General features: G+C 36.3%; 2 protein-coding genes across 2 annotated transcripts in view; both read left to right on the top strand.

The window, feature by feature from the left end:
- Nucleotides 1-26,705, top strand: part of LOC130244123 (kelch-like protein 29) — a 747,683-nt gene that overhangs the window by 397,047 nt on the left and 323,931 nt on the right.
- si:zfos-364h11.1 (NACHT, LRR and PYD domains-containing protein 3) lies at nucleotides 8,780-26,667 on the top strand. The gene is given in 11 exon segments (XM_056477092.1): nucleotides 8,780-9,022; nucleotides 10,138-10,299; nucleotides 10,644-10,787; nucleotides 11,166-11,309; nucleotides 15,531-15,665; nucleotides 17,177-19,015; nucleotides 21,015-21,185; nucleotides 23,499-23,669; nucleotides 24,585-24,746; nucleotides 25,960-26,006; nucleotides 26,102-26,667. Coding segments are annotated over 10 exon segments (3,516 nt in total). The 5' UTR covers nucleotides 8,780-9,022; nucleotides 10,138-10,147; the 3' UTR covers nucleotides 26,653-26,667.

Below are 26,705 nucleotides of genomic sequence, written 5' to 3'. Positions count from 1 at the left end.
CTAAGGTAACTCAAACCATTAGAGGAAACCGATTGCAACAAACCAAGTTCAAAAACTAATCCTAATGAGTACTGCGAACTTAATTTATTTGAGTACACAAAACTTGAGCACAGTAAAACTTTATTCAATGCGTCACATCCAACACCATATCATCAACTTATTTAGAAATTCATTTAAACAGCAATGTTAATTATGATTTAGCTGCTTTCACTTGCCATAACATATTCTGTAAAACCCAATAGTCATATTTATCAAATTAAATGAGTATTGGTAACACAAAATTTACTGTAAATCTTTTCTACTCATTTGAAAAGAGTTTTGAACTCTGTACTGAAGTTAATGAGGTAATTGTGATTGAACAAGTGTTGATTGAGCATTAATATTGTACACCTGCTGTTAACAAGCCAGAAACAAAATACTAGAGCAGGTTTATAACAGTCTTAAAAGAAAGACAACACATTCAATCTCTTAACTCAGCAGAGGATCATTCATCAATTCAACAAATGGTATCAATATAGCTTCACTTATTACTGACTTGCTTGACTATTTCTGTCAGCCGTCTACAAAAGCCCTTCGCAAGATTCACTGATAATAATCTTGTTAGACGAGAAAAGCGGTTGCTTTACTAGGGCCTTCAACTTCACTTCTCATGTTAGTTTTTCTCTGAATGTTGTGATAATATGTTATGGCAAGAGAAAGCAGAGAGTGTTAGCAGGTTAAATAATCAAATTGCTAAATCATAATTAATGTTGCTGTTTAAATGAATTTCTAAATAAGTTGATGATATGGTGTTGGATGTGACGTATTGAATAAGGTTTTACTTTGCTCAAGTTATTTAGTGTAAAACACAACAGTCAACTTTATCAAATGAAATGAGTGTAGTGAACTCAAAATTGACTGAAAGTTAATTCTACTCATTTGAAAAGAGTTTTGAACTCAGTGTTGAGCTTAATGAGTTAATTAAATACCCCATTACTTCAACTTAAATGGAGTAAGTTCACAGTACTCGTATAGATTCGGTTTTTTTAACTCAAAATGGTTTGTAGCAATCGATTTCCTTTCCTCCTAGGAAAATCGATTTCCTAGCAATCGATTTTGAGTTGCCTTAGCTTATTGGGTTTTACAGTACTCAGCTGGTTTGAGTTCTCTCCATTTATTGGGTTTTACTGTGCTCAAATTGCCTCATTTACTGAAATAAATAAAGTTCACAGTACTCATTAGGATTAGTTTTTGAACTTAAACGGTTTGTTGCATACGGTTTCCTCTAATGGTTTGAGTTACCTTAACTTTCCAGGTTTTACAGTGTATATAAATAAACATGAATTTTGTAAGAAATGTGGAAATATTTATATTAAAGGGCACCAATGATGTGAAATCAACTATGATCCAAAAGGTCCATCATATTGGAGTGATATAAACATAAGTCTTATTTTTAATGTCCTGATGTTAAAATAGGATCCAAATCGTGCAGTGATATTAAGGCCCACTACAAAGAATCACAACAAACCACATTGAAGAATTCATATTTTCCAAATATCCCATGTTTTCTATCATTTTGATTGCTTTGTAGTATTACACACCAACATCAGTAATTCGATTTATATGTATTCCCCGAAAATTCTACGTAATAACTCATTTATGTACTGTAAAACCCAATCAATTTACTAGACCTTCTATGTTAAGCTGTTTTGACACAATCTATATTGTAAAAGTGCTACACTGTAAAACACAAGTCCACTTTATCAAGTGAAATGAGTGTAGTGAACTCAAAATTGACTGAAAGTTAATTCTGCTCATTTGAAAAGAGTTTTGAACTCAGTGTTGAAGGTAATGAGTTAATTAAATACCTCATTACTTCCACTTAAATGGAGTAAGTTCACAGTACTCGTATAGATTAGTTTTTAACTCAAATGGTTTGTAGCAATCGGTTTCCTGAAACGGTTTGAGTTGCCTTAACTTATTGGGTTTTACAGTACTCAGTTGGTTTGAATTCTATTCATTATTTGGGTTTTACTCTGCTCAAATTGCTTCATTTACTCAAATGGATTAAGTTCACAGTACTCATTAGGATTAGTTTTTGAACTTAAATGGTTTGTTGCAATCGGTTTCCTCAAATGGTTTGAGTTACCTTACGTTTTTGGGTTTTACAGTGTGGCAATATAAGTGTTTTATATACATTGATTTAGTATTCCAGATGTGTCCTCCTTTGTACAGTATTGATACAGTTCGCACCAATTTACGTATAACATATTTTTTATTTGTGATTTCCAACTGATTTTACGATATAATACAATAGCTTGAACGAAACATATTTGCATAAAGCCTTTCTATCAAATTTCAAATCTATAATTGAATTATTAATACATTTTCCAATGAAAACACCAATTTTTAATGACAATTTGTTTACATCAAACTAGGGCTGGGAGATATTTTTCCATATTGAACATCAGTGATATATATTTCGATATCAGTTGTTTATACTTCCAAATTTAAAACTGAAGCCACAAATTAGAGGGTCCATTAAATCGCATAACCTATTTTCGGTGGCCAATAATTTTTGGCAGCTGAAAATTCCGAGCATCTCTAATACCAACATACTTCTAGATTCCCATTGTGGAACATTTCTGCTGTGTGGTTGGCTCTTAGCTCAATATAGAGTACAAAAAAGCCCAGAGCTTTTCATTGTTATTGACATCAATTGTATTGCGATTCAATATATAAAACTAATATTGTTTATCGGCCTCCTAAAACCTCAGTTTAACATATTAATTTCTGTTGTAATCATCTAAGATGTGATGAACTGTCCTTATTAAACACAGCAAAACAAAAATGTATCATTAGCAAATGAAATTACTTGAATATACACATCATTAATGTAAATTATGAACAATTTTGTTGCTGAAACTGAAATAAGACATTGTGCTTGAGTCTGATCTCACCTGAAATAAGGACTGCAGCCACAAAGAATGATCTTGTGCACTCGAAACACTTTCCCGTGTACATTGATGGCGGCGTCCGTGTGCTCGCCCTGTAAACGGACTTCATTGAACACATCAAATGCTGGGTCCATCATTTTTGTGCTCAAAATTCACAATATTTCAACTCAAACTCAACAATTCTGACTGAAGTAATGCAGAGTTTTAGAGTCAAGTGAGCTGACAGGTTTAGAATGTTGATGACATCAGAGCTTGTTCCAGACATTCTAAATCTGATGTTTTAAATCTGGCCTGACTTTATTGCATTCAAATCATAACAGCTGTTAAATAGACACATGCTGACATTAATGTTACATTTTAATCATTACCATTACATTTGAACTTTAATTAATGGACAATAATATATTGAAACAAATGATGCCAGGGGAATATTAGTGTTTTGCCTGTGTTTTTAATCATTTTCATGAAATAAAAGAACAAAACTGGGTAGATAAACATGATTTGTGCACTGTAAATGTTCAGTTTGGCATGTTAATGAATTTAATCAGTGATCAATATTTAGTTTACTATAATATATATATATATATATATATATATATATATATATATATTTAGATTTTTATATATATATATATATATTTAGATTTTTGGAGACAGGATGTTCAGGAGTTCAATCACTCACAAACCTTATAATTCTGCTGTGACAATCTCATTGTGCAGATGCATGTGATCTCAAACAGAATTTAAACACTGCACGCATGTTAGTTTATTTGCTTTTACGCAATTCAGTTTGCATTTAAATGACTTTTAATGACTATGTCTGAAAAGTGATTCAATAATAATAATTCCTTACATTTATATTGTGCATTTCTGGACACTCAAAGTGCTTTACACATTTTTGGGGGGAATTTTCTCATCCACCACCAGTGTGCAGCATCCACCTGGATGACGTGACGGCAGCCATACTGCGCTAGACCACACACCCCACACCTGCTGATTGGTAGAGAGGAGAGGAGAGTGATGAAGACAATACTTTAAATACCAATTCATACCATTCATTTTCTTTTCAGCTTAGTCCCTTTATTAATCTGGTGTCGCCACAGCGGAATGAACCGCCAACTTATCCAGCATATGTTTTACACAGTGGATACCCTTTCAGCTGCAACCTATCACTGGGAAACACCCATACACTCTCATTCTCACACATACACTACAGACAATTTAGCTTACCCAATTCCCCTATAGCGCATGTGTTTGGACTGTGGGGGAAACTGGAGCACCCGGAGGAAACCCACACCAACACTGGGAGAACATGCAAACTCCACACAGAAATGACCGAACCAGCAACCTTCTTGCTGTGAGGCGAACGCGCAACCCACTGCGCCACCATGTCACCCTTTAGTCAACAAATACAGCAAAATAAAAGAAATGGTAACATATTAGTATTGACACCATATTTCATACATATTATATTGTCATTAACGTCATACTCAATTCATCGTTTTTTTTTTGCAGCTCTGCACAAGACGTTTGGCCAGTGGAGAAATTAAAATGATTGTGCCCAACTGAGCCTGGTTTCTCTCAAGGTTTTTTTTCTTCACTTCCGCCTTTAGTGAAGTTTTTTTCCCTCTCCGCTGTCGCCACTGGCTTGCATGGTTCGGGATCTGTAGAGCTGCGCATCGTTGGATTTGCTCTTCAATATTTGGACTCTCAGTAGTGATTATTAAACCACACTGAACTGAGCTAAACTGAACTGAACTTAAACACTACAAACTGAACTACACTGTTCCTATTTACTGTGACCTTTTATGTGAAGCTGCTTTGACACAATCTACATTGTATAAGCGCTATACAAATAAAGGGGAATTGAATTGAATTGAATTTTAAAGCATGTGCACTTATCGGACATATGTAACGTTCTTTAGTTAAAAAAATGAAGAAGAATGAAATAAACTATTACGCAAAATATCTTAATAAAAAAATTTAATAAAATCAGTTACTCTGCTTCTTAGAATTTATACCAAGCATTCCCAAATCTGATATATCGCCATAAATGATTATATATAAAATTATAGTTAAAGGGGTGGTCCACTACGATATCATATTTTAAACTGTAGTTGATGTGTGATGTAGCTGTGTGAACATGAACAACATCTCTGAATGTAAAAAGCACAAAGTTCAATGCAAAGGGTGACTTTGGCTTTTACAGAATTAGCTTAGCAAAGCCTACAATTAACCAATTTTGGGGACTACAAAAAATACTTCCGGGCTAGTGAGATCACAAATGTACTTTTACCGCGTGCGCACACACTGCACAGCTAAGGGGCGTGGCCAGAGGCGCCGTAACGTTACAGCAGACAGAGAAAATGCTGTCCTGCTATGTCCACAGAGGTTCTTCTGTTTCTGTATTTGGGCTTCCAAAGGACACGACACAGACAGAAGTGCTTACAGTTCAATATTAATTATGTTCCAGAGAATTATACAATACAAGCATGATTAACACAGCTTCCAGAATCTCTCCCAATTCAGTGCTGGATTTGGTTAAAATCTCCTCAAAGATGGAGCAGCTCCAACAAGCAGACACTGAGAACTCTGAGCCACAAACTGTAAGTGTTTTTATTTGTTAAGATTGATCATGACATGTACAGTGTCTAGCCTTAATAGTATGTTGTAGCAAAGATGTAAACAACGGTAAATGATGTTTGGCACCGCTATTGATTTAGCTACAAATTCATATTTATCAGTCAAACTGCTGTAAACACACACACTTCACCAGCCCGTGCGTGTCTCTATGTGTGTGCGACTGCAGTGTTTCTCTATAGGCAGCTTTTCTATGCGTTTTACATCCCAGATAATAAACAAAAGATATGTGAACGATTCATATTACTTACACCCACATATTCCGAATATATGTGAAAGACGTTGTGTAACGCGTTGAGTTAAAAAAATACAGGATAGCTCACCTAACTCGTGTAGCCGCAGAAAAATAAATCAAGGCTCACTCAGGTCGCATCCCATATCTTGTGCTTTATTCTTCTGTCAGCAGCGTCACTGTATATTACAGAACAATAACTTAATCCGAGCATCAGAGAAAAAAATAATAAATATCAGTCCCGTGCACATGCACTTCTCGTGTTACACGGGTTTACAGATTCATAGTATACACATGCACACACATAAATAAATGCACACACACACACACACACTCTCTTAAAGGAAGCCGCACCCCATTTTCACTCGTTCACTCGACAGACACTTGTCGGATGTTATTTTAGAGAGCGGGCAGGAGGTTGACTGACTGTTTACACAAAACGCGCGTGCTTGTATGGGCGTGACGTGGAGCCGATCCGCGAATCACAGCACATTACGACACTTGACCAATCAGAGTCACTTGAGGGCGGGCCTTTCAGAGGAACTAGGAAATATATCAGTCGTTTTCATGTTAGCTGAGTAGCTGTGTATAATCAAAGTGAGATTTATGAAAAAATAACGTGATTTCCTTCTAGTGAAACATGAGCACACATTGCTTTGCATCTTATTAACACATCCAAGCCTTAAAATGACTTTCTGGACCACCCCTTTAAATATTTGAACATTTATGTACATTTGTAATTCCAGTGGCTGAAAAAAATATGTAAATGGACATTTTTGCAGTATTTTGAAATATGCTACATATGAGCCAGTAGACATAGGCCGGTATAAGTTTCTGAAGATATAATAGCCTCGGATGAAAAATATCACAGTATTGAACATAATATATTTCATTTTAGGAAACATTTATAATATTTTGGAACAGTAAACATGTCAGGCTAAATAATTAAAGTTAATCATTGACTTCTGCTATCTTCTAAAACACAGATTTCTTTAAAACACATTAAAAACCCTGTTCATATACCTTATGAATGGTGTAACATAATTTTTTGTGGTTTTAAAACTTTTTCAAACCTTGAAACCGGTTATCGTACCATGCCTTTATTCCAGTTATGTGAACTTCAAACATTTTGTGGAATGTAAACAATAACAATGGTCCTTATAATTTCTGTTTTACATTTTTAATATAGCTTCTGAGAATCCAAAAAGGTCCACATATTGATAAATAATGATATGATAGCTGTTTTAACATGAAGATATGATTGAATTGCTTCTTGTTACAGTTATGAAATGGTATGATAACAAGCAGGACGTTCGTGGGCCACTGACATTACCACATTGAAATGCACAGTAGTCTTAATAAATGTAACCTTTAGTTGAAAAGTACAATTATTCAGCTATATATTTGTAATAATAGACATTTGCCATATGCACTAAACCAGGGCGATTCAATTACAAATTCAGTTTGGGCCAGATTGTCAAACAAAGAAAGTTAGCTGGGCCAATCATTTTAGCGGCTTTGTAATGACAAATTTTAAAACCAACACAAACAAATTTATTGAAAAACACAAGATATATTTGTTGTTTCTCTTTTAACTTTGGTCAGTTTGCAGAGCAAAAGGTGCATACAAAAAGAGCTGAATTAACAGAATCTGAGGTAGCCCCAGAGATGTATGAAGTACTAGAAACCCAGACTTAAAGTATAAGTACTCTATTAAAAAAGTGACTTGAGTAGGAGTTGAAGTGCTCTTTAAGCACAGTACTTAAGTGGAAGTGCTAAAGTATTCAACAATTTTTGTACTTAAGTACTTCAAGTAGTTTATTCTAAAATTTACTACTCAAATACTGAAAGTAAAAGTACAAATATTGTGGTATTAAAGAAAGCAGTAAAAAGACATTGTTTTGTTTATTTTAATTATCTTTTTTGGGGCACGTGATCAGGCAGAATGTACAGAACCATGGTTTACGGTTTATTATATATATATATATATATATATATATATATATATATATATATATATATATATATATATATATATATATATATATATATATAAATAAATATATATATATAAATAAATATATATAAATAAATATATATAAATGCAGTACGTTTATCTCACCACTAGAGGTCGGTCTGTTCATTCCTGTCATAATTTATCATGGAACTGAAAAGAAACCTTTTGCTTTGTCCCAATTCGCACACTTATACTACGCTTTAAAAGTATGTTCTTTTTTGTGAAAGAAAAGTATATACTTCTGAGTGTATAACATAAGTGTATGCAAGCTTTGGGCTTTGGGCTCGTTAACAGATCGTTTAGTTATGAGTCCTGTCAGTCATCCACACATCATCCACATTTCTGTCATATTTATTTCCTACCTTATTGGAGAACTGCAGTGCAGCAGGACAATGAGATTCACGAGTCTTTCATGCAGAGAAATCTCCTCAGGTTTTTGGATAATTTTGCATTCAGACGTTCCAACACGTCTCAATATGTTCAGGTTGTGGTTGCAGATGAAATATAACATGGAAAACGTGATTTAAACATGTTCCAGTTGCTAGATATTAATTAACAGTCATACAAACATCGTTATCGAAACCTCTCTACTTGACGGTTCGTCTCGCGCGTCCATCTGGTTTGTAGTTTATTTACACTTTTCACCAGCGTTTGTAGTTCTAATCAAATTCACGTCCAACGCGCAATTGACAACAGGACATAAATAGTCGTAGCATATTTTAACTCTCTATTCCTTCAATAAATGTGCAAGTCTTGTCACTGTCAAAAAAATAAAACAGTTTCCAACGTTGTTGAGTCTCTCCAGGAAACCCAAATCATAGCAGGTGGATTCAAAATACTAAATTAAATGTATTCAACGCTTGAAGTGGATTGGAAAATGTTTATCAGAATTGTCCGAATACAAGAATGGATGTTGCTCATTAGTTTTAGGACAACTTTGATGAAAGGTTGCTGCGATCCACTTCTGTTAACTACTGTATACCTGTCCTGGCTGCTACGTCATGTGATTTTGAAAGTGAAACGGTTTTCCACAGATGCCATTTTGTGATATGAAGGACGGCACACGACAACAAAATCGAAAAGTTTGTGAATAATGTAGATTAGTTTGAGGACAGACCCGTTTAATGTTGCAATCTAGAGGTATTATGAACCGAATGAAGTTTGTGTTTAATGTTCTTGGTTGCTGAGACAGAGGAGGTAAGTCTGAACTGACACTTCCTGATTCATTCTCACGCACAGGTAAATCAATCTTAATCAAACGTAAATGTATTTCTCATACGCTTTAGTCTCTTCTAAATACCTAAATAGTTACGTTTGCTTAAATTGTTACATAATACAAAATTAATTATTCCTTTAAAAAGGAGCTAATGACATTATGAGCTAATTCACAAATGTGACTCTTGTCTTGACCACAAACGGTCGTATCTTGCATGATTAGGCTATATTTGTAGTAATAGCAAAAATACATTGACGGCCTATGGGTCAAAATGATCGATTTTTCGTTTTCAAATATCACTAGAATATGAAGTAAAGATGTTTCATGGAGATATTTCGTAATTTTCCTAGTGGATATGTATCAAAACTCAGTCTTTGATTAGTAAAGAACCTTCCAAAGCAGTTCATTTAGACATCTTCAAATGCTACTATACCACACACACATATTAAAATAGTTGTATCTCAATTAAATATCAAACCAAAAAGCTTTCAGGTGATGCATAAATTTCAATTTCAAACAATTGACGACTCTTATGACTAGTGTTGTGGTCACGTACATGGTCACGAATAATTGTTGTTGGTCTAAATGTGAAAGGTTGTTTATCTTAAAAGTTCATTGTCCTGAAGGTCATAAAAGATACAGACACAGCTTGTATATTGATTCTAGGAGTTATAAAACTATTGGCAGGTGATTTATCCATACCTTAAATATGTTTTATAAATATATTTATTAATGTTGTTTGGAGTGAAAACGAATAGAATTGTTACATGTTTTATTATTCTTCTTATATGACTAAAGATAACTGAAGACTTTAGATGCAAAAACCTCTAATTGCCTTCTGAATTTTTTCATCTAAAATTAGCATTTTTATCAGGCTCCTGTGTGTATGTTCTGTAATATCACTTTTATTGCAAAGAATAAGTCTTTTTCCTAGTCTTTAATGTGAAATATCTCAACGTAAATGAAGGAGGCTGAGAAAAATGTTCATTTTTGATGGAAATTTTAGACGACATTTAGAGGTTTTTGCATCTGAACTCTTCAATTATTTTATTATTTTTCTTTTATTTGTATTTCTTTTATTTTATTTGTTCTGCAGTTCTTTTAAAATGAGTGTCTGTGAGAAGAGAGAGAAGGAGGAGGAGGATGCACAAATACACAAACCAGCATCTCCAGAACCCAGCTGTGTGTCTATAAACAGTGACAGATCTATCCTGAGCCCTCCTGAATTCAGTGATGGAGCAGTGATCTCTGACCCTGAGTGAGTTTAAAAACTTTGATTTAACTGTATATTTATATTGATTGAATGGCAGTTTACATATCTTGCATATCTCAATAATGCACATTACGTCTATGGTGATAAAACTGCTTCAAAACACTTTGTGTGTTTAATTTAAAATTATAGTCTTGTCCTTATGACTGAAAACAAATCAATTGTATTATTAATTGGTGCACCTATGTTTGTATCTTGTATTAAAAGATGACCAAACTAGTGTATTTCTATTAGTCTGTGCGTTATGTAGTAAAATGTAAGTTGCCCCCAGTTAGGACTTACAAAAAATTGTCAAAACATTTGAAGTATGAAGATATGAAATGTTCTTGCAGCGCTGCCTGTTCAAAGAGTCTCTATGAGGACGTTCAGACACACAAAACAAAGTCTCCAGATCTCAGCTGTGTGTCTATAAAGAGTGACAGATCTATCCTGAGCCCTCCTGAATTCAGTGATGGAGCAGTGACCTCTGACCCTGAGTGAGTTTAAAAACTTTGATTTAACTGTATATTTATATTGATTGAATGGCCATTTACATATCTTGCATATCTCAATAATGTACATTACGTCTATGTGTAGCTAGATGATAAAACTGCTTCAAAACACTAAGGTAGCAGTTGTAACACTCTGACTTTGTGTGTTTAATTTAAAATTATAGTCTTGACCTTATGACTGAAAACAAATCAATTGTATTATTAATTGGTGCACCTATGTTTGTATCTTGTATTAAAGATGACCAAACTATTGTATTTCTATTAGTCTGTGCGTTATGTAGTAAAATGTAAGTTGCCCCCAGTTAGGACTTACAAAAAGTTGTCAAAACATTTGAAGTATAAAGATATAAAATGTTCTTGCAGCGCTGCCTGTTCAAAGAGTCTCTATGAGGACGTTCAGACACACAAAACAAAGTCTCCAGATCTCAGCTGTGTGTCTATAAAGAGTGACAGATCTATCCTGAGCCCTCCTGAATTCAGTGATGGAGCAGTGACCTCTGACCCTGAGTGAGTTTAAAAACTTTGATTTAACTGTATATTTATATTGATTGAATGGCCATTTACATATCTTGCACATCTCAGTATTGTACATTACATCTATTATGTTGACATTATGCATTATTGTGTATAAGCCTATCTATATTGATTAAAATAAGATGAATTAACTGTCAACCATTATTCATAAAATTTATTTGTGATGTTGCATTTTTTTCTGAAGATACATATATTTATGTATGCAGTTTTATGTATGTAGTTAACTATACAACAGGGGCCGGTTGCACCAGCAGTGCATAAGTTAAAACATAGGCTAGTTGTGACTTAAAGGGACACTAAGTCACAGCTTACACACTACTAATTATTTTTGTGTTGCACCACTGAACTTAGTTTAAATACCACTAAGTTCCAACTAAATATTTACAGCAGCACCCCTCCATGTATAATGATAGAAAAGAGATGACCGCGAGAGTTGTTTATATTAAGGAGCTCGCGATAATAATGAAGAATGATCTCCCTCTACTCAAAGCCTTCATATTCTCCCAAATCACGTAATTTTTTCGGTTTGTGAAAAAAGAGTTTAATTCTTTAAAATGAGAATTTCTTCATGATTTTCACCATGTAGGATATAAAAAAAATCAAGTTTAATGTTTTGATAACTACATGTGTATTTCGCGTGCATTCATGGCTTGCGCTGTCTGTTAGTTACTGCCTGTAATTTAATGTACTATAAAAATGTGATTTAAAATTTCATTTTCATAGGACATTCATTCATTCATTCATTTTCTTTTCGGCTTAGTCCCTTTATTAATCTGGGGTCACCACAGCTGAATGAACCTTCAACTTATCCATCATATGTTTTACACAGCGGATGCCCTTCCAGCTGCAACCCAACCCACACACATACACTACAGACAATTTAGGTTACCCAATTCACCTATACTTGTGGGGGAAACCTGAGCACCCTGAGGAAACCCACGCCAACACGGGGAGAATATCCAAACTCCACACAGAAACACCAACTGACCCAGCCTGGGCTCAAACCAGCAATCTTCTTGCTGTGAGGCGATCGTGCTACTGCGCCACCGTGATGCCTTTCATAGGACAGTTATCCATATATATATATATATATATATATATATATATATATATATATATATATATGCGCATGCATGCATTTGGGGGAGAATTTTAAAGCAGTTTAATGATTTAAATGCTTTTTAATGGATATTACGTCATTCTGTGAGACTATGGCATGACTTTACGGAGAGCTTATGACCTACTAACTACGGTTTGCCTTTAGAGCATGTGGTGCAACCTAACTGAGAACAAATTTAGTTACAAACTAGCTTGTAGTTATTAAGCCCCTAGTGTGGACTTTATGTTCCAGTTTAAGAAAGAACTTACGATCAGCTGGTGTAACCCTACCCAGCTCTGTTTGAAAAGGTTAAACTATCAAATAAATAAATAGTACAATTTTCATGTTTTGACGAAATTAAAGTTTACAAAATCTGTATCTGGAAAAAGTGAAAAGATGGTTGGTTTCATAAAATCAGAGGATGTCATCTCATATTTTGTAATAGTTTATTAGTTAATCAGACTAAGAGGAAGTAGGTGGAACAGAAACAAGTGTTAAACAACTACAGACTATAAAATTGCAGGTTTGGAACAACATTTACTCAACATTTTGTTGTTCCAAACCTGTATGCATTATTTTTTGTTGAACATGAATGAATTTAAACACTGTTTATAGCTAACCATTTTCATTTCCCATTGACTTTCATTGTGTAGTGTCCATATTTTAAACAGAACAAAATAAAATTTTATTTTCCTTTTAAGTAGTAAAAACTGGGGACAAGTTACTCCAATCATACACAAGGAAATGTGAATCCTTTTTTTTTTAAAATATAGAAAATCTCCAGATTATCTCTTTGGATTATCTTGTAAATCTTTCTGTTTTGTACAATTTCATTAAAGTTTGGTTAAAGATTGCGATAACTGATATTATTGTCAGTTTAAGACCATTTTATGCCAATAGTTACATGACACCAGAACTATAATATCATCACAATGCAAGTACACTTCTAAAGAACACATCATATTTTATTCTTAAGAATTTTTTATTCAATAATAGTTGTTTTACAATTTAATAATCAGGCACTGAAATCAGAATATGAAAATGCATATCCTAAATCAGGGGTGTCCAAACTTTTTGGGCCGAGGGCCAGATGCAAAAAAATAATAATAATTATTGTCCCGGGCCAAATTTTACATACATCACACAGACATATATATATGATAGATACATAAATTTATAAATTCTCCTTTAGTGAAGGGTTTCCTGTGCTGTGCGATTAGCTGAGCTACCTCATAACTAGCCAGCGTAGCATTTTCTTGCACATTATTAGCACGAAAAAACTGCTGTTGTTGAGCTGATAGGGCAGCTGCTAATTGTTTTACTTTTTGATCTGGTTCGGCACCAGTGTAAGAGCTGAAGGCCTGAGGTTTTGTTTCATAATGTCTTTTAATATTATATTCCTTCATTACTGCAACTGATTCCTGGCAAATGAAACCCATTTCCCACTGACCTTAGTGAAGAAATATTCTTTGCCCCAACGAGACTGAAATTTCCTGCACTCACTGTTAATTTTCCTTTTTCTTGGTTGTGCCATGGCTTACCAAAACGTGATTATCAGTTATGTTACCTTCAGTTTGTTCGGTTCGTTTTACTTCATAACAGGAACTGCTGCCTAACTGAAGCCATGTAATACCCGGTGGTTATTTACTGAATTACGTAAATTTTTGTATAGCGGGCCAGATTCTATTAATGTTTATAAAAAGCCTCGCAGACCGCCACAAAACTGATTGCTGGTCGCAGATGGCCCATGGGCCGTAGTTTGGACACCCCTGTCCTAAATAAAAAATCATAAATGTTAACAAAAAAAGTGTAAGGTAAAAAGGAACAGAGGCTGCGATATCTGCTACCAGATCTATTTTCAGTACATTCAGTTTTTTAAGCATACTGACACCTCGAACAGAGATAGAGTTATATGGCGATATATATCCCATCACATAAAATGATTGAGTCATGTTCATGTGTTATGTCAGTGTTTCCCAACCCTGTTCCTGGAGGAACGCCAACAGTACATATTTTGAATGTCTCCCTTATCTGACCCTTTAACTTCCGGTTTTGGAGTCTCTTCTAATCTTTTGATGAGCTGATTCAGGTGTGTTTGATTAGGGAGAGGTTGAAAATGTGTACTGTTGGTGTGCCTTCAGGGACAGGGTTGGGAAACACTGTGTTATGTGATAAGTCGATATATTGATTATTGTGACTAGGCATGTGCCGGTATAAGATTCTGACGGTATGATACCCTTGCATGTCACGGTTTAACTTTTTTTTCTTCTTCTTTTTAAATGTCTGGGTTAAAAACAACATTTTTCCCCTTTGAAAACAATATATTTTATTTTTTTGAAAGGTTTAAAATAATTTGGAGCAGTAAACATGTTAGGCTAAATAATGTACTTCTGCTCTCTTCATTAGTTTTAAAAAAACAGTTTCTTTACAATTTAAAACAGCATCTTTTCTGCTGGAGATACTGTTGTCCTAAAAAACAAAACAAAAAAAATTACATATACCTTACATATACCTTAGGAACGGTATTACAGAAAATGTTTTAAAACCTTGACTGTTCCAAACCGCTGTATACCTTGAAAACTGTTATCGTCCCATGCCTTAATGTGACCGGCCTAGCAATCTAGAAAATAAACCAAACAAATGGGCTGTGAAAACCCCTCATGGATGACTGCTACCTAAACTGAAACAGAAACCAAACATAAATTGCCCCAGGCCTGTTTGTATCTTGTCCTTCTTTTATCTTTCTGGAGTTTCTCTTCATGGGACTTGATCCCATGACTCTCAGTCCTGTCTCACTCGTTACAGCTAGATACTAATATTGCACCAAAACACCAAGAGGGCAGTTGTAACACTTAATCACATTTACATTTAATTTAAAATAAGTTTTGTTCTTATTACTGAAAACATATCAATTGTATTAATAATTGGTGCACCTATGGATGTATCTTGTATTAAAAGATGACTAGTGTATTATTTCTAGTATTCTGTGCAGTATGTAGGAAAATGTAAGTTGCCCCCAGATTACCCTAGCAGTTAGGACTTACAAAATACTGTCAAAACATTTTGAAATATAAAGATATGACATGTTCTTGCAGGGCTGCAAGTGACTTCAGTGATGTTCAAACACACAAAGCGAAGTCTCCAGATCTCAGCTGTGTGTCTATAAAGAGTGACAGATCTATACTGAGCCCCCCTGAATTCAGTGATGGAGCAGTGACCTCTGACCCTGAGTGAGTATAAATACAGTAAACAAGGATATGTTTCCAGTAGTCCATACGCTTATTTCATGCAGCCGGCATTTTAAAACACAAAAGCAAGGCTGCGGTGGGAAGAAACCCGGAAGTGTAGTATCAGCATTGTTAACATTGCAACAACATGCTGTGGACTACAAATCTCCAGCTGTTGCTGCGATTTCAAAATGCAGATATGGTGTAAACATCACTTTAATATCCTTCAGTTCAGTTTAATTTAAACAGTTAAAAGCAGATTAGGCATCAAACAACATCACAATCTCTTCAAGAATAATAAAGCCCAAGTGTCCTCCTAGACTTCAGTTCATGGCAGCAGGTAAATTCCGTGATGACGCTTCTCTGCTTCAGCCTATGTAACCCGGTGAGTGATAAAACAATGCAGTCCTCTGTATCACACCCTGGTGTTGTCTGTAATAGTGTTGTCCTGGTACTAAAGTTTTAGAAAACGTCCAATTCCTGCTAACATTTAAGCGCCACTGAGCACATTCTTAAACAGCTGATTTGCAAGTGCTCAACAGAAATGACTGTGATTGGCCGTGAAGGTCATCAGTTCACCGCTCTTCACCGAGTGCAAACACAGATACACGGACACTGGAGCGTTTTAAAGCTGCGAAGATCAGTCAATTCATCAATCAGATCACTCATCTGTGTTTGCACTCTGTAAACATCAGTGAAGTGTGGGGGACTGATGACCTTCACGGCAAATCACAGTCATTTCTGTTGAGCACATGAACACAATGGCAAATCAGCGCTGTTTAAGAATGCCATCAACAGTGCTTAAATGTTAACAGATTTGGACGTTTTTTTTATTTCAGTAAGGAAATTCAGTATCGTGACTAGTCTAATATAGTGAAAGAATCAGTTCATTAACTTGAGTTTAATAAATGACATCTAAAACGTGTGTTTGGGAAAGAAACGTTAGCTAACTAGTGCCATTTCCCTTAGCTTAGCTGAAAAAGAGCTCCAATATCCCTTTTTATTTTCACTATTCATTCAGAATGGACCTTCGGGTCACTCGAAAGGTGGTGAAAGTATAAATTTGTGTCACTGTCTCTTCGCTGATAAGATATACAGCCAGGTACACAACATGTCTGTGACTCGATTTTGCTGTTTTAAATTGTGGCCTCGTGAAATCAGTCTATTCATGCTTGACATTTATACAGTATAAGTATACTTCTTTTGACTTGGCTATTCATGGTTGTCTTCCCAAAGAAAAAGGCCTATGGCCTTTAACCCAACTACCCGAGAAGGAAGAGGTCAGATATAAATGTAGTTTCTCTGAACAAAGCATTTGGAATTAATGGGCTAGATTAAAATTTTTTGACTGAAATTCATGTCAAATGAAAAAGGAGTTGTTTTAGGCGCTGGCTGATTTCACACTATTTTGTAAATGTGTTGTAAATTCAAACCATTGTTAAGAACATGCTATACTAAAAATCTTATCTCCATGCATGTTTGAAATTGTTTTGCTTATCTCACTGTTTATGCAGATTAAAGAGAGATTGTCTGATCAGATCAGTGATGCCCCATCAGACCCTCATCAGACAGAGTATCAGAGATCAACACAAAACCTGCATGAAGAACAAGTATGAGAGATTATTTGAGGGAATCAAACTAAAAGAGACTCAAACTCTTCTGAACAGGATCTACACACAGCTGTACATCATAGAGGGGGAGAGTGAAGGAGTGAATGAAGAACATGAGGTTTTACAGATGGAGAAAACAGCCAGAACACAAGATACTCCAATCTACTGCAATGACATCTTTAAACCCTTAAATAAACCAGAACTTGAGGAGAAAGACCAAATCAAGACTGTTCTCACTAAAGGCATCGCTGGAATTGGGAAAACCGTCTCTGTGCAGAAGTTCATTCTGGACTGGAGTGAAGGAAAAGCCAATCAGGATGTAGATTTGATGTTTGTGCTTCCATTTCGAGAACTGAACTTGATCAGAGATCATCAGTACAGTCTTCACAGCCTTCTGCTGGACTTTCATCCTGATCTTCATGATCTGGACTCAAAGATCTATGAGGAGTGTAAAGTTGTGTTCATCTTTGATGGTCTGGATGAAAGTAGAATGACGCTGAAGTTTTCAGACATTGAGAAAGTTAGTGATGTGAGTGAGTCTTCATCAGTGGATGTGTTGATGTCAAACCTCATCAGAGGAGATCTGCTTCCCTCGGCTCTCATCTGGATCACCTCCAGACCAGCAGCAGCCAATCAAATTCCCTCCGAATACATCAGCCGTCTGACAGAAATTCAGGGCTTCAATGAGCCTTAGAAGGAGGAATATTTCAGGAAAAGAATCAGTGATGAGCATCAAGCCAGCAGAATAATCTCCCACATCAGAAGATCCAGAAGCCTCCACATCATGTGTCACATCCCGGTTTTCTGTTGGATCTCAGCCACTGTGCTTCAAAACCTCCTGAACCAAGATGACGGAGCAGAAATCCCTCAAACTCTGACTGAAATGTACATCCATTTCCTGCTGACTCAGATCAGCATGAGGAAGCAGAAGTATGAAGAGAGAGATCCTGAGAAACTCCTGCAGTCCAGCAGAGATGTGATTGTGAAACTTGCTGAACTGGCTTTCACACAGCTGATGAAGGGCAATGTGATGTTCTATGAGGAGGACCTGATTGAGAGCGGCATAGATGTCACTGATGCCTCAGTGTATTCTGGGATTTGCACAGAGCTCTTTAAGGAGGAATCAGTGATTCACCAAAGGAAAGTATACGCCTTTGTTCATCTGAGTTTTCAGGAGTTTCTGGCTGCATTGTACGTGTTTTACTGCCATGTCAATAATAAATCACTGAAGTTGTTTCAGAAGGAAGGATTTCTGGGTAACCTAAGCAAAAGCTTTCTGAATGAGCTACTTAAATCATCAGTTGATGAATCATTACAGAGTAAAAATGGACACCTGGATCTTTTCCTGCAGTTCCTGCTGGGAATCTCACTGGAGTCTAATCAGAGACTCTTACAGGATCTACTGAAACACATAGAAGACAGCTCAGACACTTTGAAGAACATCACACAGTTCATTAAACTCAAACTGAAGGGTCAGGAATATCTCTCAGCTGAACGATGCATCAATCTGTTTCTCTGTCTGCTGGAAATAAAGGATCAGACTCTCTACGGAGAGATTCAGGAGTTTGTCAAATCAAACAATGACTCAGAGGATCTTCTTTCTCCGTCTCTCTGCTCAACAATCGCCTACATGCTTCAGATATCAGAGGACGTGCTGGATGAGTTTTATATGAAGAAATACAACACATCAGATGAAGGGAGATTGAGACTGATTCCACTTGTGGTCAACTGCAGAAAAGCTCTGTGAGTACTAATGTATGCGATGAAGCTTTACATATACATTTTTGTGCGTAAATCTTCAGAAATAGAAGGTCATGGGAAGTTTAAGTTTAGTCAAATAATGTTTAGTTTTATGACTTAACTCTTTTGAGTTTTACCTGTATTTAAGCTTAATGGTAGATTTTAGGGATGCTCCGATCGATCAGCTGGAGATTGGTATTGGCTGATAATCACATTTAATGACTGGAACAGTACTTGCCAGTCTGGCCGATCGTATGAATTGATATCAAGTGTTTGTTTATGAGTTTACAAGCAGAGGAAGACCCACATGCGCACATTGGGGTATACAGATAGCAGCACTACAACATGTGAGGAGGTAAATAGAGATGTGGTACGACCTCTGTTTATACAGTTTATTGGCACGAATCACGCGATTGATGGTCTGTGTGTTGTAACAATTGTATATCCAGTGTTTTGAGTTGCTGTGATGCGAGTGGAGCAATCGGCCCCATCTTGTGTCCAACAGTATGACTTTTCCCAGAAGCTCCACGAGTGTCCTGCATATTATCCATTATCTTCTGTAAAGCTGCTTCTGTCCACACTAAATGGTTATAGGAGACATGTTTAAGATTATATCCAGTAATAATAATAATGTATGAAATATAGGATCATATGCAGCATCCTTAGTTTTACCTATTATCCTAGGTAAGGAGAGATCACCATGACTAGGAATTGGCACTCGGTATCATCTCCAAAAATCCTGATGGGAGCATCTCTACTAGATTTCAAAGAAAAAAAAGATTAATAAACATCTCACTAAATGTCGCTTCTAAGTCTAACTCCAGTGACTGGACTGACTGTATTCGTTGTGTGAGCACATGAACCGAACCATCAACCTTGTACTGTGACAGTTCGGGACGAATACATATACTGTTACACCCCTAACGTGTGTATATATATATATATATATATATATATATATATATATATATATATATATATATATATATATATATATACACACACACATACAGTGTTTCCTCTAGGATTTTTTCAAGCTGTGGCAGCAGGCCTTTATTACACAGATCTACCAACTACCTGTGGCTTTATTTCAAATGTCGTAAGCGCAGTATTACAAGTCGAGATCGCTTTGCTTGTGCGCCGATTTCCTCTGCTCGTGCACAAAACTTCTTGCACGCCCCCTCAATTATACGCTGCTCAAGTGCAGGTCTTCTTGTGCACTCTCAAATAAACAGTGTTGAAGTACAATTTTAGTGCGTTTATGTAACGAGTATGTCTCCAACATTTATTAGATTTGCTAGGAATATAATAATGAATGTCTCCAATAGACCTACAGAGCAATAATAATGCGTTTTGAAGTAAAGTGAAACAGCTATTCGTCGTGGTTAGCTGGCCTCACGCATCATGCACCTGTCAGTCAGTCTGTCAGTCAGTCATATATATATACACACACACACACACACACACACACACACACACACACACACACACACACACACACACACACAAATATATATTAGGCAAAGCACAAACAAAACTGCATTCATTTTGGAGCACTGAGTGCTCCAAATCCCCCTTTCATCTCTCTTTTACATTCACTTCATTAAGTGGGATTATATTAGTGGGCTAATGGAGAGAATAGTGATTGAGGGTATAGGGGGATATAGCCTAAGAATATCAGAGCAAACATTTTTCCCAGTCTTCATCATGTTGTTATAACTAACAGCAATGTCAAATGTATGACAACAATTGATCTCAAACCAATTTTATAATAATGCAACAATCAGAAACGTTGAAACGGTCCACAGATAAAAAGAGCAAGGAAAGGTAAGAAAACATCGATAAAACGAAAAAGGTTACAGGCATACAATTAGCAGCAGTGTGTGAGTCCAGAAAAATAGTTATTAATGGCAAAAGTGGCTAGACTCAGGCGGCTCATGGGCACTCCAGCTGGATATGGTATCATTTTTTTATACTCAATTTTTCCATCCTCTGTTTACAGGCTTTCTTGTTGTAATCTCACTGCTCAGTGCTGTGAAAGTTTGTCTTCATGTCTACAATCCTCAAACTCACTGAAAGAGCTGGACCTGAGTAACAATGACCTGCAGGATTCAGGAGTGAATCTGCTCTCTGTTGGACTGAAGAGTTCACACTGTCAACTCAACATACTGAAGTAAGAAAGATGATGAAAGAAACATGTAAATGTAATCAAAGGTACCCTCTTTTCATACAAAAATTGTTTTACAACACATACAATTTTGTCTTTTATTTCAAACAGTCAGATATATGAACTGTACCTGCCCAGAGAAAACTCTTTTTAAATGTGGCATAGGGCATATAAGATATAAGATGAATGACAGTAGTACATAAAAACGATTATGATCTAGAGCTGCACAATTAATCGAAAAAAGATTGCGATCTCGATTCGACCCCCTAGGCGATCTTAATCCAGCATTTCTACGATTCTGCCAATCATATTTTCAAGTTCAGGAGAGAAGCAAAGGCGGCTGCATAAGTCTTTACATTGTTCAGCAAAGTGTTCAGCAACGTGGATACCAAATGGTGTTGATAGAGTCACATACTGTATTTATAAGGTATAATTCACCCAAAAATGTCATTTCTGCCTTCATGTAATGATTTATTCGCGGCCGCGAAATCACACGTGGCATGAGCTGCTGACTGTGACCTGTTACCACAGAGAGGGCGTGTGCCTGTGAACGAAGTCTACTTTAGTGAACAGAACCTGCATAGGCTGTGAATAACAGGTAATAAAGTTGTAAATAACTTTCAGTTTGTGGCACAGAGTGATTGTTTGGGAGCCGAGCGGGAAGTATTAACCACTTAGCAGTGAAAATGAAACCGAAAGCGCACACATCATTTAAAGGGCACCTATGGTGAAAAAATCTACTTTTAAAGCTGTTTGGACAGACATGTGTGTAGATGTAGACAGTCATATTGGGGTGATATAAGCACACCCAGTCCTTTTTTTCAAATTTAACAACATAAAAACGGTGGACCAATTGGAGCGGTTTTCAGACCGACTGCAACTTTACGTAGGAGAGCGTTCCCCCCGCCCACCAATATTGATTGACAGCTGTGCGCATTAACATGTCCTGGTAGTCTCGTGTATAATCATATCATCAAGAGAGGACGAGCGCAAAGCAACCGGGAATAAAAGGTGTGTTCAGTTCACTAGGATCATCAGTCATCATCAAATGTGATCAAGAGTGAGTTTCACAAGTTTAAAATGTTTTAAAACAGAGCATGTGTGTAATGAATTACAGCGATTTAGCTTAGCTTTACTTCATCAGCACAGCCGCGTGTCAGAACAATTTTAAACGCACGTTCTCTCTCTCTCTCTCTCTCTCTCTCTCTCTCTCTCTCTTGCAACTCACAAAAAATGCATCAATACAGATTGGTAAAGTTCTTACTGTAGTATTTCTCACAAATGCGACGTGAGATCTGCTTCCTGAGGCAGCCGAGGGCGGCGACTGAGCCATGTTGCTGACAGGAACGTGGGAAGGGTGGGCGGGGAGGACTAGCCTAAAGGCCCAGTACAAAAAAAACTGCAACCAAGTTTTACCGGCTATAATACAGACACTTCAGGCAGCTATAACAAATACTCTGATGGCATTTTCTAATGTTATGAGCTGAAACTTCACAGACACATTCTGGGGACACAAAAGACTTATCTTAAATCTGAAAAAAGGGCTAACCTAGGTGCCCTTTAAATAATCATATCGCATTAAAGATTTATGATTACGACAAGCGTTTGATATGTTTTTTTCTCTCTTTCTTAGCGAACACAGAGTGTTGTGCATGAAAATAAATGTTTAAGTGTCAGTATAACTACTCCAGCCTATAATGTTGAATATAATGCAAGAGGGAATTTGATAATGACAAAATGTCTGGTTTATCAGTAGAAAAAATAATGTTGTCAATGACAGATTGCAAGCAGATGTCTCATACATAATAATTCAACATCAGAATTATGAATAGTTGTATTCTGATGTCATCACTATACTGTGCATTAATGACCAGGACCAGTTTAATGTCTGTTCAAGTCCACCATTTCAAGTCTATACAAAATTTACCATTGTAACCAACAGTAGACCTACACATAATATTATTATAGTTTTTTACCGCATGTTTGAGAAATAACAATAATAATAACCTACTCATATAAACCTTTATTTTACATCTACAGAATCGTGAGAAAATCATGATCTTTATTTTAAGCAAAAAAATTGCGCTTCTCATTTTAGCCAGAATCGTGCAGCTCTGCTATGATCTATTACTGAATCATCTGCATCTGCATCTTGGTGCATCGTAGAAACAATTAATTTTGACACCCCATGTTATGATGTACTGAAACTTTCCTGACAACATCACATCAGATTGAACAGAATCAATGACATGATAATCATAAGACTTGAGAGACTAATGCTGGAACCCACCATCTCCACTTTTTCATCTTGTTTTATAGACTCATTGCCTGTAATCTCACTGCTCAGTGCTGTGAAAGTTTGTCTTCATGTCTACAATCCTCAAACTCACTGATGGAGCTGGACCTGAGTCACAATGACCTGCAGGATTCAGGAGTGAAGCTGCTCTCTGATGGACTGAGGAGTCCACACTGTCAACTCAACATACTGAGGTAATAATGATGAAGTTCCACATGTTTATGAAATCAAAGGTACCCTCTTCTTTTTATCCTGATCTCCTAATATCTGATACCTCATCTTAAATAAATTACCATATAAAAGTGTGCCTTAAAGAATCAGAGTTTGTATTTTCTTGCACATGAAAGTAATTCAATCACTGAATAAAATGTCAAATTTGCTAGGGTGATGATAAACAGACACTATAACTAAGTTTAGCTAAAGTAACTCTGGGTTCAGGCAATTGTGCAAAAGTGGTGCACTGAATTTCAAATTACAGCTGATCAAATCATTATAAAACCGGTAAGTGACACTCTAAGTCATTAGTGCTGTATTTATACTATAGTAATCTGCTTTTTCGAGGGTTAATTATTGTAATCTCCCGATTGCAACAGAGAAATACTGGGAAATCTCTGTAGACTGATGGCGTTTCATGCTGTTCTGCCTTATAATCTTAAAATGTGAGCAAAATCGCCTGTTTTGTCAACACTTTAGACATTCATTCATTCATTCATTTTCTTTCCGGCTTAGTCCCTTTAATAATCTGGGGTTGCCATAGTGGAATGAACCACCAACTTATCCAGCACATGTTTTACACAGCAGATGCCCTTCCAGCTGCAACACATCACTGGGAAACATCCATACACACATTCACACACACTCATACACTATGGTCAATTTTAGCACACCCAATTCACCTGTACCACATGTCTTTGGACTGTCGGGGGAAACCAGAGCACCTGGAGGAAACCCATGCAAACAGTTAAATGAGTCCATCACATGATAAAAAAGATCTGCACATTATAATTCTGTCATTATAAAACTGATTTTTCCAGTATATAATAAGTTGTACAATGACTTTCAAAGTCACTTAAAGAGATGTGATGTTGAGTGTTTGTGTGTGTTTATAGATTATCTGGCTGTATGGTGACCAGGGAAGGCTGCAGTTTTCTGGCTTCAGCTCTGAGATTAAATCTCTCACACCTGAGAGAGCTGGATCTGAGCTACAATCACCCAGGAGATTCAGGAGTCAAGCTGCTCTCTGAGCCAAACTGCAGACTGGACAAACTCAAGTATGTTCAACATGTGCACAATGTAAAGTTAAAACTTCTTTATATCTCTGCACTAAATCCAAGCCCAATTCTACCCTTAACCCTTTGTTTCAGGTGTTCATGTGAAGGGGTAGTGGGATCCCAGTTCTCTTTAGTTTGGTGGCATAGGGCTATAGGGAAGGGCCATGTAGCCCTTCAAACTGATTTTTCAGGACCACACTACAAACAAAGGCATATGATAGTTCTGTCAGAATACACCAGCTACAGCGTTAATGAGACTTCAATACAAAAATGTGCAGTAATTAGGATTTATTTTATAAAAAGCACATCAGAGTTTCATGCGACATCTAATGTTGATAAACAATGTTAATCATTTAATAATGTATATTAATATTGTTTGTTTTATGTGTGGTAAACATGATACCGTGTTTACCATGTTTAGTAGTTGTGTGAAAGACATTGAGTATCTTCTGTATATTAGTATAGTTCTTTTTTTCTTGTGGGAAAAGTTGCTTGTGATTAACATGGGTTCATCATGACTTTCTCATCCACACCTGCTTACAATTGTGCTTTTGTCCGTGTAACCAAGTTAAGTTGTGTAGATCAGTGTTTCCCAACCCTGTTCCTGAAGGCACACCAACAGTACACATTTTCAACCTCTCCCTAATCAAACACACCTGAATCAACTCATCAGAAGAATAGAAAAGACTCCAAAACCTGAAGTTAATGGGTCAGAAAAGGGAGACATTCAAAATATGTACTGTTGGTGTGCCTCCAGGAACAGGGTTGGGAAACACTGGTGTAGATGTTAGTATTTGAAAACATTGGTGTATGACAAAAAGAGTAGAAAATCTGGTAATCTATTGTAAAATGTACAAATTTAATTTACATTCCTATTGTATTTTTAATGATTACGTTTTGGCAAACAGCTGCTGTTTTTACCGCAAGTTTTACAGGTACAGTTTGAGGTCTTCGAAAGATTTTCATTAAAAGAGAAAACATATTTCATCTAATGACTGACTTCTAATTTCAGTTAATAATACATGCAATGTACTCATTTTATGAGTATTATATTATGCTATTCAGTTGGTCAGTTTATAATGACTGGACCTTAATCACCCTTTTGTTAGGAAAGCAAAGTTGAGATCATTTATGAAGTTGAATTGACTTTAGGTTGAACAGCTTTTCTGAATAAATGTCTTTGTTTTGGCTCTGAAAATCTTTTGTTTTATAGTATGGAGCATGGAGGAAAAATCAGGATTATGACAGGACCACACAAATGTAAGTCACAAGCACACAGCCTAATACTTTTGTTCGTGTTTGTTTTAGAGTTTGTTTTAGATTCACAAGAAGCACACTTTTTTTCTTGTGTTCAGATGCATGTGATCTCACGCTGGATTCAAGCACAGCAAATGCTCGTCTTGCTCTGTCTGGGAATAACAGAAAAGTGACATATGTGAAAGAGAAGCAGCCGTATCCTGATCATCCAGAGAGATTTGATTGGTGTTACCAGGTTCTGTGTAAGGAGAGTCTTTCTGGACGCTGTTACTGGGAGGCTGAATGTAGTGGGAATGCAGTTAATATATCAGTGACATACAAAGAAATCAATAGGAAAGAATCTAGTGATGACTGTTGGTTTGGACTCAATGAAAAGTCTTGGAGTCTGAACTGGTTTAAAGGGAGACTCACTGCCAGCCACAATAATAAAAGCACAAATATACATGCTCCTTTACATCACTCTAACAGCGTAGGAGTATATCTGAACTGGTCAGCTGGATCTCTATCCTTTTACAGCGTCTCTAAAACACACACACTCACACACTTACACACATTCAACACCACATTCACTGAACCCCTCTATGCTGGATTTACAGTCTATTGTGGTAGCTCGGTGTCTTTGTGTAAGATCGAACAGCCTTCAATATAAAGCAACTAACATACACAGCTGTGTGTATGAAAAACACCATCTCTCTTTGACTA

Source organism: Danio aesculapii, chromosome 17 (assembly GCF_903798145.1).
Source record: "Danio aesculapii chromosome 17, fDanAes4.1, whole genome shotgun sequence".
Lineage (NCBI taxonomy): Eukaryota > Metazoa > Chordata > Actinopteri > Cypriniformes > Danionidae > Danio > Danio aesculapii.
This window is presented reverse-complemented; position numbering and strand designations above follow the sequence as displayed.